This window comes from Callionymus lyra, chromosome 15 (assembly GCF_982586985.1).
Source record: "Callionymus lyra chromosome 15, fCalLyr1.hap1.1, whole genome shotgun sequence".
NCBI classification, from domain to species: domain Eukaryota; kingdom Metazoa; phylum Chordata; class Actinopteri; order Syngnathiformes; family Callionymidae; genus Callionymus; species Callionymus lyra.
In genome coordinates, this window is record NC_141832.1 from 11,848,151 (window position 1) to 11,862,892 (window position 14,742).

At 39.3% G+C, this 14,742-nt stretch overlaps 3 protein-coding genes across 6 annotated transcripts; 1 reads left to right on the plus strand and 2 right to left on the minus strand.

Annotated features, from left to right (window-relative positions):
- Positions 1–1,510: 1,510 nt before the first annotated feature.
- mgrn1b (mahogunin, ring finger 1b) lies at positions 1,511–8,940 on the minus strand. Of its 3 annotated transcripts, XM_087809345.1 has the most exons (17): positions 8,656–8,939; positions 7,596–7,714; positions 7,423–7,511; positions 7,199–7,345; positions 6,684–6,801; positions 6,551–6,617; positions 6,432–6,475; positions 6,305–6,352; positions 5,574–5,642; positions 5,335–5,494; positions 5,161–5,270; positions 4,885–5,084; positions 3,630–3,741; positions 3,521–3,566; positions 3,342–3,446; positions 2,630–2,679; positions 2,434–2,562 (listed from the first exon to the last, which is right to left on the minus strand). In XM_087809345.1, exons 1-16 carry the CDS (start codon positions 8,741–8,743, stop codon positions 2,639–2,641), a joined length of 1,563 nt encoding a protein of 520 aa, XP_087665471.1. In that variant the 5' UTR covers positions 8,744–8,939; the 3' UTR covers positions 2,434–2,562; positions 2,630–2,638. The 3 variants fall into 3 exon arrangements, with proteins under 3 accessions (XP_087665469.1, XP_087665470.1, XP_087665471.1); XM_087809343.1 differs by lacking the exon at positions 2,630–2,679 and having other exon boundaries at positions 1,511–2,562; positions 4,885–5,087; positions 8,656–8,940; XM_087809344.1 differs by lacking the exon at positions 2,630–2,679 and having other exon boundaries at positions 1,511–2,562.
- Positions 8,941–10,079: 1,139 nt separating this feature from the next.
- polr3k (polymerase (RNA) III (DNA directed) polypeptide K) lies at positions 10,080–11,420 on the minus strand. Its single transcript, XM_087809812.1, has 3 exons — positions 11,197–11,420; positions 11,041–11,128; positions 10,080–10,332 (listed from the first exon to the last, which is right to left on the minus strand). The coding sequence occupies exons 1-3, from the start codon at positions 11,305–11,307 to the stop codon at positions 10,205–10,207; spliced, it is 327 nt and encodes a 108-aa protein (XP_087665938.1). The 5' UTR covers positions 11,308–11,420; the 3' UTR covers positions 10,080–10,204.
- Positions 11,421–12,149: 729 nt separating this feature from the next.
- Positions 12,150–14,738, plus strand: snrnp25 (small nuclear ribonucleoprotein 25). 2 transcript variants are annotated; one of them, XR_015713436.1, is made up of 6 exons: positions 12,150–12,390; positions 13,317–13,407; positions 13,471–13,576; positions 13,646–13,720; positions 13,780–13,892; positions 14,468–14,738. XR_015713436.1 is itself a non-coding variant. In XM_087809805.1 (5 exons), the coding sequence occupies exons 1-5, from the start codon at positions 12,211–12,213 to the stop codon at positions 13,835–13,837; spliced, it is 510 nt and encodes a 169-aa protein (XP_087665931.1). In that variant the 5' UTR covers positions 12,150–12,210; the 3' UTR covers positions 13,838–14,008. The 2 variants fall into 2 exon arrangements, 1 of the variants encoding a protein (XP_087665931.1); XM_087809805.1 differs by lacking the exon at positions 14,468–14,738 and having other exon boundaries at positions 13,780–14,008.
- Positions 14,739–14,742: the final 4 nt, after the last annotated feature.

Consider the following 14,742-nt stretch of genomic DNA (forward strand, 5'->3'; position numbering starts at 1 on the left):
AGTTCAACAGGGTGTGTGATTGATAATAACTCAACCATAACTGTTGCTACTCTTCATATTTTCGAAAGAGTGACGTCAATTTGTCTTGAAAAATGATTTTGATTCACTTGTCAAAAGTGATTTGAGTCTTGACTATTGTTGTTGTGAACCAGAGCTCAGCGGCGATGCACATTTTTGGAGCTGAAGGGCATGTGGACCATTTAATCGCACAGTCTGAGCGGGAGATTTGTCTTGAGTGACAGGTGCTGATGTGCCTGAGAGCTTTAGCACCGGCTAATTAAATGAAGGAGGTTTTGCGGTAAACAAGGTTCTAAGTACACACACTCGTGTCTGGATCCACAGTATTGGAAGCTTAGCAGGCTTATTATACCCCGCACGCTTTTGGTAACAAAGGACACTTTTGGTGTTATGAAGAAGTTGTGTTTTGTCACTTTATGTTAAAAAACACATGTCAATATTTCATTTTATTAGTTAATATTAGTCAATATTTTCAGATTAATTCATTTCAAAATAATACACCCTGGCATATGTTTGAGCCGCAAAAGTATCCAAATGGAATTTGAGATGAAGCACAATATAAAGTACTTACTTACTATTTGACGTGAGACATTTGTATATATACACATTTCAAAGACAGTCAACACTGTTGCATGTTAGCCTTTTAGCATCAGCTACAAACAAGCAGGTTTTTATTTTATTATCATTTATTGACAAATTTCTGATATTACAAAATAGAAATATTAGTTACCTGGATGTAACTCAAGTTCTACTAGTACATGAGAAGAACTAACAGAAGTAAGTCTCTTAAAACGAAGCCAAAGCAGAACGAATTGTTAAAAAGATACTACAATAATGTGACCAATATTTTTTATTTAATACACTTGTCTTTGTTCTTTACGTATATGTGACATTAATTTCCTGACAACCAGTACAACCAATACATTTTTGTTTGTCAAACCCAATGATTTATGAATATAATGTTGCTCTTCTTATACTAGTCTGGTTGTTTAGATTGGATTAGAAACGTTTACATTTTCTCTAATTCTGAAATAACATTACTAAAAAAAGAAGAGAGAATTTAAGAATCCTTAGACAATTACATACATTCATTTTTTTTAGGGTATTCTGTTAATATTTATTCCAAAAGGGATTATTATCGAGATCTAATAAGTGTGACGCAATTGGCAAATAAATGTAAGAGTGTTGTATTGGGTCCTTGTAAGACAGTAATGTCCTCGTAAACCATACACAAGTCCGGCCCATGTGTATGCAATTTCTAAGGCTTTTCTTTCTAGACCACGAGAGGGATCTTAATTTATATTAGATTCTTTTTTTAACTGTCGTTTGGACCTTGGACAAGAGTTGTCCATGTAAACCACCTTCAGGCATGTTTGGCGAAAATGTCCTGAATATCATATAGACTTGGGTGTGTCTATCAGTGTTGTGCAATTTGTACATCACGTGTGTGATGTTTATGAGCCTCTCAAAGCAGAACGAGCCATTTCAGGTATTCAATCTTTGTTCTTTATTGTTATACACATGCTGCTGTACACGGGAGGAGATTTTACAGAGAACCACACACTCCACCTACTGTGAGTTTCGCCCTGGATACCAGGTCCGAGTGGTCAGAACAGGGACAGGAAGGCACGGTGTCATGTTGAAATGGCACAGAGGAAGGGGGGAAAAAAAAAGAAAATTCACATGCAATGCTGTTTTATGTGATGCTCTTTAACCGTTAATTCATCATAGATTATAAGATACATTGATGAGGTGATGTAGCGACAACAACAACAAAAAAATCAACAAGATTTAATCGCATATTTCGAGCATTTAGAAGTCGACTAGTGTCCAATGCAAGAAGCAGCAGTTTTGAATGTTTGCAAAGGCACGTACAGCTATGTGGTGGAACTGTGGAGGATCAGGGCGAGAGAAGGAGTCGATGGTTGGATCCCCGGCTGCAGCTACATCACAGTAAGCGTCACTAAAACACTGCGCAGATCTGACGTCAAGCTCACTCACGGTGCCACGGGAGCGTCTAAGCTTGTTGCAGCAGCTCGTATTATTGTTTCACACGTTAACTGTTATGTTCTGTATTTACACGTATATATTCTGGTTGTTAGCGTACACGAAAATCATAAAAACCTGACCTGGAATGAACATTTTGGTTGGAGTGAAAAAAAAACACACACAAAACAAGTCTTCAGTCAAATATTTCATGAGTAAGTACATAGTTTAAAAACAGATCCTAGTGTTGCTATGGTAAAAAGAATCGATGTAAGTGTGCTTAAATATCTCTGGAATACACATGAGAGCAAAAAATCATCTCTTCAGAAACACTGTTAAAAATCACCGGGTGTTTACATGGAACCGCTGTGACGGTCCACGTAAACACCACAGATGAGGGCTTTGTTCTGTAGTGTCACGTGAAGCCGGGGGGGTGACGGGCGGGTCAGGGGCCGAGGCGCTCGTCCTCCATGTGAAGGCTGCTTGTCGGACAAAGTAGAGGCTGGCTGGAGCAGTTTGTGCTCTGACTCTTCAGGCTTTCGGTCGACTCGGACGAACCTTGGGGGGGGCGAACAAGCAGCGAGTTATAGAGGCCGGACCAGGAAGTGGCCACCAGCCTACATACCCACAACAGTTACTCCTCCATACCAATAGAGCAGGAGTCTGGACCTAGAGCTGGTCAGAGCGAGGAAGGAGTGAAGGGACAGGGCGGCAGAGAGGTTAGGTAAACCTGAAGCTGAAGTGACATGCAAAAAAAAGGAAGTAGCAGTCCAAAGCAGTGAGAGCTGGAGAAGTCCTACACTATCTACCCCATTAGCTCTGTGGCTCATATAGTAAACATAAGTCTTAAGACCATCCAGGGTTACCCTTCTTTAAGCCCTCAGCAGCTTCTGTGTCGTGTGTCGTGATCATTACCTCAAATAATCAATGGTTTGTTTTTTTAAACGTTTACTTTTAACTACTGGCATGAATGTTGAACGCATGGATAGTTTATCAATTTGTTATAATGTAAAATTTGCTAAGAAGTTTTCAAAAGCAGCAAAGCATTTTTTTTTCCTGGACCATCTTAGACATACAGAGATGTTATTAAATTCTATAACACAACATTAAACTGCGCTAAAGGCTTTTGACATCCTTGTGTAAATAAATATGCATTTGTGTATCTTATTCAATAGTTTTATGAAAATAAAGTTAAGACAAGACCATGTTTAATTACTCTTCCACTAATATTTTCATCTCAGTTATCGATGGAGTTGCAGAGAGATTTCAGTGTCACAGCAGAAGAGAAAGGAGTCCGGGGTCTTGTAGATAAATCGGAAAAAACAAACGCGACTCACCAGGCAGAGACACGTCACCGGGGTCTCCACTCTCTGTCTTGGTCAAACTGCTGCGCTCGCTGCTGCAGTCCTGGAGGATGTCTGCCCCGGCATGAAGCCTGTCTTCTGGACCACAGAGGACAGCAGGAACAGTCACTAGAACGTTCTTCATCCTCAATGAGACCAAAGGCGACACTTACCGTCATCCGGGGACAAAGACTCTGCGGCGTCCTCTGTAGCCGTCGCCTGGAGGAGACACGGATGGTGGTGAAGACGATGATGATGGTGATCATGTTTGCGTGGACTTACATCTGTGGGAGCAGGACTGCTGGACAGGAGAGTGTGAGGCTGAGCGTCCGACATCTCCGACAGTTTCTCCTCGTCCTCCTCCTGGATCGGAGAGGACGGAGACCGAAGAGTGCTGGAACGATTGACAGGAAAAAAAAAACTTTATTTTGAAAGAGTCTACACATCGCTGCAGCTCTACTTATTACAGTCTACCTTTTGGACGTGGGTAAAATATGGCTTGTGGGACATATGCAGCCCTTACTGCCTACATTTAGGTGACCCAATTTTTTTTCGTGGGGTTTTGTCCGCACACCAAAAATTGCAAGGGGAAAAAATGTTTTTTAAATAAGGTAGTTTGCATGAGGGGTGTCAACATCCACCTTCATAAACAGTTACATGGATATTAAATCATAACATTTAACCTTTAATTGACGCCGAGCTTCTGTTGACCAATGAGTCGTGGTCGTTTTGGTCATGTGACGCAGGACTCAATAAAGTTTACAGACTTTGACAGCGAGAACAGCTTTTATGAAAGAATGTTGAACACTTTGACACGTACAGCAATTTGAATAATACAAGTGTTTATGGTATTACACAGGGTTATAATACCTTAAAGCGAGAGTCATACTATGAAGCTTCCTGGAGTGATAGTATTTAGCCTTGTGGAGTGATACTATGAGGCTACTGATAACTCCTGGAAGGGCTTTGCTGTAATGGGATTATGGAGGGAGGGTTGAATCGGGTCAGAACTTCTGTAGCGCAACTGCATGTAACCGGTTACAAGCCTCAACTACACTTAGTAAAAATTAGTAAACGCAATTATAAACAATCTAGAAACGTTAACACCCCCTGCTTTATATCATTGGTACACATTTTTATACTGTATGACTCATTCATAAAGGAATGTAAAATATTGATACACTTGAAAAGATACAAAGATTTTTTTTTTTTATATCATTTTCGAATAACCTAATTTTTATAGTAGTTATTTTATGGTTTTTATTTCAATAAAGGGTGTAGAAGATATAAAAAATATTTATTTTCTTTACAATATTTTGCAAATATTTACAGCAATTAAAACTAGCTAAAGAAACAATGAAATACAGCAGAGCTGACTAAGGACAAGAGGATACAGTCTCTTCTAAAGCAGCGTTTATTTCATTCTTTTAAGTTATTTTTCTTCACTCCTCTTTCCTTCTGGTTCGACCGCCTCTTTAAAACGTCATTTAAATAGTAAAAACTGCTGTGAAAACACTTGTTCTGTGTGCGACTCTACCTGTCGGGCGACTTGCTGACTTTGCCCTTCTGCAGGCCGCCGTCGCTCAAGTGCTCCGGGGAGCCGAGCTGCCGCTCGCCGCTGAAGTTGATGTCGTCGTACAGCGGCGCCGTGGGGACGGGGGGCGACACCGAGCAGAGGCCGTTCAGCGCCTCCAGAAGGGAGATGGGCTCGAAGCCGGGGGGTACGGAGTCCGTGCCCTGCTGACACACATGGGGCCGGTTAGCGAAAAAAAAAAAAAAAACGCTAACGGAGGGCGACAAGCGCGGATCTCACCGAGTGCTCGTCGTGGTCCATCGTCTGAGCCAGGACCGGACTGAAGGAGACGGGCGAGAGCGCTCCGGGCTTTTTCCTCACCGCTCTGATCTGCAGCAGCGCTCTGAAGGCTGCGGGAGGAAACGACAGTTAAAGACTTTTATTAGCTACGAACATGTCGCGTCGGTTACTGACGCAGCCTGCAGATGGGGCAGTTGTTGGCCTGGTAGCGCAGCGTGTCGGCGCAGGAGTTGCAGAGACACAAGTGTCTGCACGGCAGGATGAGCGTGTCGCGGAGGTCGGACAAACACACCACACACTCGTTGCTGTTGTCGCTGTTCTCGTCGTCACAGGGCTGAGGGCCGGAGGGAAGGAAACACGAGTCACACGAGTGGCTTTTTAATCAAGACACTTTTGAAAAACTGGCTTCAAACCTTAGTTTCCTGGTTGTTCTTGTTTTCAATGCCGTAGATCTCCTGTAAGAGGTAGCTGACACGATCCACCTGCACGAAAAATAAACAACTTAATCACAAACAACTCGTTTTAAAATGACTGCTTTAACCTTAAAAAAAATACTTTTATAATCATCATGATTTAAAAAAAATATTGACACTATAAACAAGTCGAGTAATGTGAAGGTCTCTTCTTCAGGTGTTGGAGAAACTTTAGATCTTTTCTACATCTTTTTTTTACATTGATACTATTTAGGCAAGTTGACATTAATTTAAAAAATTTGGAATATTAAAAATACAAAAGTGCAATACAGTGTTCCTTTCTGCATGTTCTGAAAACACCCCCACATTTAACAAAATCTACAGAAGGGACCATTGCACTTTTCACTAACATTACCACATTTATTTGAACTCGCAAATTCAACATTAGGATTTTGAGGTGGCATCCCTCTCACTAGTGATGACCTGAACAGCCCTAATGATGCTTTGCCGCCCAGCCAACCAGACAGCTGTTGATTACTTCTGACATAGCAACAAATGTAGAATTTTAAAACAGTATTGGACTGACAAATCAGCAGTGTTAATAGAGCAGTGTGTAGAAAGGCATCATGGGAGTTCACCCATAAGTGATGTGGGTGCAGTAATTAATTCTATTTATAGGATGAGTATTTCGTGCTTGTTTTTTTTTTTTTTTAAATGAATCATAAACTTACAATCTGTTTTTGTTTCAGGGGCTTGACTGAAAAACTGCCATCAACGTGCTGAGGAGGAAAGAAAACTCAGGTTAAGATTTTTCACAGCAACACACACACGTGTATTAAGTTAACAAATGTTACGCACTCTTTCAAACGCTGCCAGCAGCACGTGGGCGTGACCCAGACACTCTGCAACAGGGTCAAAGTTCTGATTTATTGAACTGCATTAACAAACATTAACTCTTCATTAAAAAAAAAAACTACCGTCTCCCTCGTCCACCACCGCTTGGATGACCATGGGAAACATGCCTCGATCGAGGTCAAAGTTCAGCTTTGAAGAAAGAAAGATGATTTGGCAACAATCTCCTGTTTAGATTCTCAATGTTCGGACACTCACGTCTTCCTCCTTCCAGTCGCAGAAGTCGATCTTGAACGACGGCATGGAGAACTGCTGGTTCACCCCTCGCTTGTAGTGGACGGTCTCAGATGCCAGAGTCGCCTCTTTGGGGCTGTAGCTGCGGGGTCAGAGGGCACGGTCAAGACCCTAAAGAGATCCGTGGTCATGTTGGCAATGGTTACAGCTATTATCAGGAGACGAGTGACGATGACAGTCGATATAAAAAAAAGGAAGTCAGCTCCGCGTCTCAACAAGAACTTCTGTGAACTCACTTTCATCTCCTCTAGTGTCTTATCTGCTGTATCCATGGTAACCAGTGGTTGCTAAGGAACCTCACAGTCTATTCTAGTCTTTGTGCTCCGAGGCTTAACTCCCGCTAATAATAAAAGTGAGATTAAGAAATGTGACGAATCACACGGTAGGAACGACTGGTTGAAGAGTTTGGAAATGACAATAAGGTGGGATTAGAGGAAGCAAATTTAATTCTCTGAAGACCGACTGAGTGTTGTCCTTACATGGCCATCCCGTTGGAAAACTCCTCGAACGCTTGACAATAGAGAGTGATGGCCACGCGAGCGTCCGCATCAAACGTGAACTCCACGCCGTACTGGACCTTCGGTTTCGCTCCTTCCTCTCCCGAACCGTCCGAGTCGTCCTTGTACCTGAAAAGACATTTAATATAATTTACTTACTTACTGGTCAATCGCCGCCGCACACCACTTCCTCTCCTTCTCCTCACCTGACCAAACGCAGCGAGTCCTTCCTGATGTTCACCAGACTCCTCAGAGTTTTCACCGGCTCGTGTGGTGCAGGCGTCACATACGGAAACTTAAATAAAAATAAATAAATATATATATATATATATACGTTTTAATTTACAAAAATCACTTTTAGTGCCGTCATAATTTTTACCTGAACCGGCCTATTCCCGAGAAAGTTCAAGTCCATGTTCTCCCCGAAAAGATAACCCTCAGGATGTGGCGTGTCGAACTTTTCGCCTCCCATGAAAAAGTGGCTGGCAAAGTAGTTTCCTGTTAGAAAGAGGGAAATAAAAATAGTACTTCTGCTTGTCGATATACAGACATTCACACATTGTTCTCAGTGTTATCTTGATCTTTTAAGTATATATTCTACGAGTTTTGTTTCGATTGTTTTTATTTGTTCAGGCTTTTCATTGATTTTCTGGAACTCCTGTTGTGTTATCATTTTTATCTTGACCTTTAAAGTATATATTTTATTGAATATTGTTTTGATTGTTTAAGCGCTTTGTGACCCTGGTCTGGAAAAGCACTATATAAATAAAAATGACTTACTTACTTACCCTGATCTGGAAAAGTGTTCTACAAATATAATTTATTTACTTACTTACTTGCATACATCGGAACAAAGCGTTGGTATGTTTAACCTGAATTGAATCTCTATTATTCTATTATAAGACATTTAGAATCAAGAAAGTACAAAAAGAAAAAAACTAAAAACTGCAGTATGAGTCCATCAAGTAAGTAAGTAAGTAAGTAAGTAAGTAATATTTATTTATATAGCGCTTTTCCAGACCAGGGTCACAAAGCGCTTAAACAATCAAAACAATACTCAAAAAAGTATATACTTTAAAGATCAAGATAATACTGAGAACAACACAGGAGTTCGAGAAATTCAAGGAAAAGCCTGAACAAATAGAAACGTCTTAAGATGTTTCTTAAAGGATGTTTCTTAAACGTCAAGAAGACGTTTCCTTAGTCTAATGTCATCTATAAACATTTTGAAATAAATTGAGATACTAAAGTCATGGTTGATCGATGCCAGAACTCTCGCCTTTAAAACTATTATAAATATAGATAATAAACACGTAACTACGCCAGGAGACATCTTGTAATAAACACCATGTATACACCAGTGTCATGTATTAATACTGCACGTATAGAACTAGACAATTTACCACGAACACAGTTTGGATTCATCTGTTGTTATTTACCTGATTTGGGAGGAAATCTGTAGGCCGAGTTCGCCTGGATGTCGATGTCCTCCACACCCGCGATCCTGCGACTCAGGATGGATCCCATTTTTCCCAGCTAACGGCGCGTCAGAGTCTCCGACTATGGCTCCTCACTGGCGGATAAGTTCAAGAGTCAACCAGGAGCGACGACTCTTCGCCTAAATCCACATTTTTTCCCCCGGTTGTCGTTGTCGTCGGAGGCTAATGTGTAAAAGCTAACAGGAAGCGAACCGAGCGGAGCTGTTGTTTTTTTTTTTTAGCCAGAGGTTCGTGCGAACGTCCAACCCGCGCCTCTGATTGGCTGTCGCCGAGAGAAGAGGGGGGGAAACGCGTTCGTTTTGCGTTAGAGCGCCGCCCGCCGGAAAGGGCGGCTGTGGTGAAAAGTGGAAGTTTAAAGAGCAGCATTTTGGATTTTAGGCAAATCGAACCGACCATTCGATCGCATTCGGACCGTGTCAACGTTTTAAGGAATATATAGATTTGTACTTTCTGTAAAAAAAAAATAGAACGGAAGTTAAAGATAGTTAATGTAAATGAATCATCTATTTAGCCTTAAACAGTAACAATTTGATTTAGTAAAAAGATATATAAAAAAACAACGTATTTTTAAGAGTTCAAGAAATTACTGTAACTACGCATCAACAATGTTGTAATCCATGCGTGTGTGTCTTCTCACCTGGACTACTGCAACAGTTTGTTTTCATGTTTTAACAAGAAGCAGCTGTCTCGCCTGCACTTTATACAAAACTCTGCAGCGAGAGATTCTGACCGCTCTAGTAGAAGAACTCACATTTCTCCTGATCCTTAAAACTCTTCACTGGCTTCCAGTTTCTTTCAGGATCAACTTTAAAATTCTGGTTCTTACTTTCAGATCTATTCATGGTCAGGCTCCTCCTTGCATCACTGATCTGATCCAGCCTTACACCCCAGCTCGGGCTCTGAGGTCTGTGGATCAGAATCTACTGATGTTTCCTCGCACACGGTTCAGGACCAGAGGAGAGAAATCCTTCCAGGCTGTTGCTCCTAAGCTTTGGAAGGATCTTCCTCTCTCTTTGCTCTTGATGGATCTACTGACTCCTTCAAGAAACATCTTAAGATGTTTCTATTTGTTCAGGCTTTTCCTTGATTTTCTGGAACTCCTGTTGTGTTATCAGTTGTATCTTGATCTTTAAAGTATATACTTTATTGAGTATTGTTTTGATTGTTTAAGCGCTTTGTGACCCTGGTCTGGAAAAGCGCTATACAAATAAAAATTACTTACTTACTTACTATTTAGCCTTAAAAAGTAACAATTTGATTTAGTAAAAAGATATTCGTGGAAAAAAAACCACCATATAAACAACCTATTTTTAAGAATTCAAGAAATGACTGTAACTATGCATCAACAATACAATAAAACATCCTTATGATTTTATATAATTTTTTATTATCGTTTTTTTTTTTTTAGTATTCTGGTGAATACAACTGTGAAGACATGAGCAGTAAACATACATTTTATATACAGTAAACAAGTCCAGGGAGATACACGTCAGTCCCTCCATCGGTGTCCACACTGAGCGTTGCAGCACTTGTAGAAAGTGGTCATGGGTTCGTCCGCCGAGCGGGTCTGGATCTGCATGAAGTAGGCTCGGGCGTGTTCGCATTTGGGACACTTTTCTGGAAGCACAGATCAAAACGTGTCACTGGAGAGAATAAGATATCAACTCTTTTCAAGTAAAGAGATTTTCACGTTAATAGGTTTTGTATTTTGACAGTCATCGTAAGGCGTTTTCAAAGTTTCACTCTTTTATCTTGATAATATTACAGTTCAATTATATATACATTTACAACAAGTTGAAATGTTTGTCCAATTTCAAGTTCTTTTGTTGTCAAATAAGACGTTTTTATTTGTTCAGGCTTTTCCTTCATTTTTCTGGAACTCCTGTTGTGTTATCAGTTTTATCTTGACCTTTAAAGTATATACTTTATTGAATATTGTTTTGATTGTTTAAGCGCTTTGTGACCCTGGTCTAGAAAAGCGCTATACAAATAAAAATGACTTACTTACTTACTTACATAAATGAAATTGTGGTCCTCTCAGACTCACCATGCATAACATTAAGACGGATTCAAGAAAATAAATAACCAACAAAATGAAATAAATAATCAACAATACGTAAATAATTAACTAAAACTAAACAGAAAATCAACAAAAAAAACAACAATGGAATTAGTGCTGAACTAAAAGGTTATCTTGATCAATTCAAACTTGAGACAAAACTGCAAACATGTGAGGTTAAAATATACATAAATTGTATTTACACACATACATAAAAAACAGTTGTATCGAATCACACGTGAAAGTTGAGAGACTTTTAAACGCACCAGCAGTGGAGTCCACGTTCTCCCAGGCTGCTGCTCCTCCAAGAACATCGTCCACCTCCTTGAGCTTCGGATACTTCCTGTTATTCACCTGCAGTTGACGTGGAAACGACATTATTTCAGAAACTAAAAAGGATTAAAAGTTCACGTGTTGTTTACCTTTCGTGTGATGTTGTGTACGTACGGACAAGTGTTGCAGGCGAACCTCAGGCACTTGTGTCCTTCCTCCACTATCAACACGTTCCCACACGTTGGACAGAACATCAGCATGACAGCGGACTGAGATGTGGAGCCGAGACGGCGATTTAGATTTTAAATAACACGTTTAAATTCAAAGTTTGAACTTAAAACGTGTCGCTCATGTGTCAAGACACCAGCTGATGTAAAACAGGTGTCACAGCTTTTACGGCTCGGCGTGAAACACTAAAGAGAAACAAAGCGCCTACCAACGTTCTCACGATTTTTAGAATTCAATTAAACGTTTTTAAAACGTATTGGTAATTTCCATTGTTTTAATAATGCATTAATAACAATAAGTTAAAATGTGGTTTTATTTATTTACTAACGAACGTATCCTTTAAAATAAAATACAATTTCAAAAATTATAATAGCTTTATTTATTTAAATACAAAAACAAATTGCTGCTATAATAGTGAGATGTCCATTCACCCCAGATCCAAATAAAGGACGGCATGTTGAAAAGATGATACATTTAATAAAATAAAAATAAATAGAAGAGACCTTTAAATACACTCGCGAAAAAGGTTGTCAAACTAAAAACTGTGAAAAATCCACAGAAAACACAAAGCATCGTTAGTGTACAATTCCCCACAAGTGAATTAAATAAATAGTTTGTTTATTTTTACTTTTTAGTCAAAATAAAACCATATACTAATACAAAATATTAAATTCGTTAATTAAATTGTAATATTTAATTTACCAGGCTCAGATACTAGTTCGCAGTCTATATCAGAAGGAAGGTCATTTTAACAGAAATATAACGTTTATTTTATAACATTTTTTAACTCTAGGAACATTTTTTTAAATTTTTTGCGCTTCTTTTCCTCCGGATTACATTCATAGCCGGACGAGCACTTTGTTTACATACTAGCTTCCGGTTAGCGACAGTCATGCTGTAAATGTTTCTCTTCTTCTCCTGACGAGGCTTCAGTGATGGAGGAACAGAGTCTGGACGCACAGAAGGAAGAAGCGGAAGGAAGTTCAACCAACATGGCGGCTGAGGATGAAGAAGAAGACGTGGAGAATCTGCCTCATTCTGAGATTCTGGATATTTTTGAAGAAGGACTCGCTCGACTTGTCCAGAACCCTCTGCTCTGTGACCTTCCCATCTCGGTTATTATTTTAAATATTTGTTTTCATTTTAATTATTATAACAGTTGTTGGATTCGTTGTTTCAATCTGATATTTCTCCTGTTTTTATAAGACTTTTGTTGAAACTAATGCGCAGGTTTGACTAAAGTAATGCTTTAAAACGCATCAAACACGTAAAAAACTTATTTTTTCACAGGTAGATTACACACACACAACACACTGTTGCACACAAACTCTGAAAAGTACTAAAAACATTGATATAAACAATAAAAACAAGTACATAAATGTACATAAATATATGTTTAAAAAGAGTAAACCCGCAAAATATGTGTGAATATTTGCAAGGATCTGGTGATACGATACATATCATGATACAGAGACGATACAATATATTGCGATACTGTAGGAACAAGGATATATTTGTAGTATCGTCCGAGTATTTGACTCTATTGTTGCAGAATTTACAGACTACTGCTCGTAACTGCTTTTATTCGTTTTGAAACCAAAACATGTCTAAACATCAGCTTTAAAAGCTGCTGACGGTCCACTGTATCCTCTCGTCCTCAGTCATCGCTGGGATCTTGCAGGATTTCATTGTTACATTATCGTGGAAAAAAATGTTTATTTAAGTCAATCTTTTTTTTTCTCCCACTGTAAACGCATAATAGACCAACGCACAAAAAACATCCTCCATTGCAGAAAATCGACATACAAATTCAAATAAACCATAAGATTAACACATAAAGTGCATGATGTTGCTAAATAAAAATGCACACTTAAACACTGATGTATTTTGGAAACACAATGAAACACAAAGATACATTTAAAATGTATTTTAAACATGTATTCACTCTATAATAGTCTTCATATCCATCATTATACCACTACGTATGTTCTTAGACAGTGGGAGGAAACCTGAGTTCTGAAATCCTTCCCTTTTGTGTCAGGTGACCCTGGAGGAGGTGAACTCTCAGATCGCTCTGGAGTACGGTCAGGCCATGACGGTGAGGGTGTTGAGGGCGGACGAGGAGATCATGCGTGAGTCTTTATTAAAAAAATAAATGAATAAAGTTTTCTTTATTGAGCTTCTCAACCTCACAGCCATCGTCGTGGTCCAGAACGCGTCAGTGCTGGATCTAAAGAAGGCCATTCGTAGGTTCATGGAGCTGAAGCAACAGAGAGAGGGTGGAGGCAAGAACATCAGCTGGTAAGAAATCAGGAAAAAAATTAACTATTACATTTAATATTAATATTAAATATTCATTTGCTTTTCCAGGAGATACATCTGGAGAACTTTTAGTTTGATGTTTCAGGGGGAGAAGCTGGACGACGACAACATGAAGCTGAGAGAGTGAGTTGAATCCTTGGATTTTAGAAAATAAAAGTTTTGAACGACGCGTTTGTCCTCAGATACGGGATCAGGAACAGAGACGAAGTGACGTTCATGAAGAAGCTGAGGAGGAAGTGAGTGGCCGGACGGGGAAATGGCGCCACCTGCGGGACATAAAGTGGACAATTCAGACGTAGGTGCAACACAACTGAGGATGAAAGTTGCACAAATTTTAAACAATACAACTTTTTTTTACAAACGTTATAATATTTTGTAAATAACATCGTTTCATTCATTAAAACATGACAATAAAATGTTCATCATCTATTAAGCCATCATTTTTTCACGCTTATTTATAAAAAAAACTTACTATTGTGTCGCCTACATCCGGGTTCTGCAGAAGCCATTGGCTCCTCCCTTCACGGAAGTGCGAAACTTTACGACTCACATTTTTAAGTGTAAGATAAACACAAAAAATTGTATTTATTAAGAAAAAAAACGACAACATGATACACTTCAAGGTAGAAAAAACGGTGTGTCTAGTAAAAAAAAGTCTTCACTAGTGTTCATAGGTGAACTTTCTGCTACATAAATAACATTAAATTGCAGATAGAATTGTCGTATAAACATTACAAAAGTCTCGACTCTTCTCTTAGCAATAATACATGTAGAGTTGCGGGTCCAAATACCTCATTGCTCATCTGTAACTCCAGTTACTTTTCACGTAAAAGATCGTTTAAATAAGGAAACTATTTACACGTATTCCAGACATGCCCAGCAGAGGGCGCCACGGGGACATCCGACGAGGAGGAAACAAAGGAGTGAGGGAATGGAAAAAACGATGACGTTTCCAAAATAAGAGGATTATTCAACTCAAGAGTGTAAAAACATTGAGTTTGGGATCTTCGTGTTCTTCTGGGGCTACAGTCCAATTCACTTTGTCGACGTTTTCAAGTGATTCATTATGTTATTGTTGCTTTATTTTGATAGAACAACAGTTCTATAAATAAAAGGTTCTGCTGAGCCGTCCTGGTCCAGAAGCC

What these genes read in the sequence shown, in the direction of transcription:
- mgrn1b (XM_087809343.1), bottom strand. Translation starts at nt 8,743, where the DNA reads ATGGGATCCATCCTGAGTCGCAGGATCGCGGGTGTGGAGGACATCGAC. An exon ending in TTTTCCAACGGGATGGCCAT is followed by an intron (nt 6,802 to 7,198) that starts GTAAGGACAACA and finishes CTGACCCCGCAG; the next exon opens with CTACAGCCCCAAAGAGGCGA. An exon ending in GTCTTTGTCCCCGGATGACG is followed by an intron (nt 3,447 to 3,520) that starts GTAAGTGTCGCC and finishes TCTGTGGTCCAG; the next exon opens with AAGACAGGCTTCATGCCGGG.
- polr3k (XM_087809812.1), bottom strand. Translation starts at nt 11,307, where the DNA reads ATGCTGATGTTCTGTCCAACGTGTGGGAACGTGTTGATAGTGGAGGAA. An exon ending in TACACAACATCACACGAAAG is followed by an intron (nt 11,129 to 11,196) that starts GTAAACAACACG and finishes CGTCAACTGCAG; the next exon opens with GTGAATAACAGGAAGTATCC. An exon ending in GAACGTGGACTCCACTGCTG is followed by an intron (nt 10,333 to 11,040) that starts GTGCGTTTAAAA and finishes CTGTGCTTCCAG; the next exon opens with AAAAGTGTCCCAAATGCGAA.
- snrnp25 (XM_087809805.1), top strand. Translation starts at nt 12,211, where the DNA reads ATGGAGGAACAGAGTCTGGACGCACAGAAGGAAGAAGCGGAAGGAAGT. An exon ending in TCTGTGACCTTCCCATCTCG is followed by an intron (nt 12,391 to 13,316) that starts GTTATTATTTTA and finishes CTTTTGTGTCAG; the next exon opens with GTGACCCTGGAGGAGGTGAA. An exon ending in GGCGGACGAGGAGATCATGC is followed by an intron (nt 13,408 to 13,470) that starts GTGAGTCTTTAT and finishes TCAACCTCACAG; the next exon opens with CCATCGTCGTGGTCCAGAAC.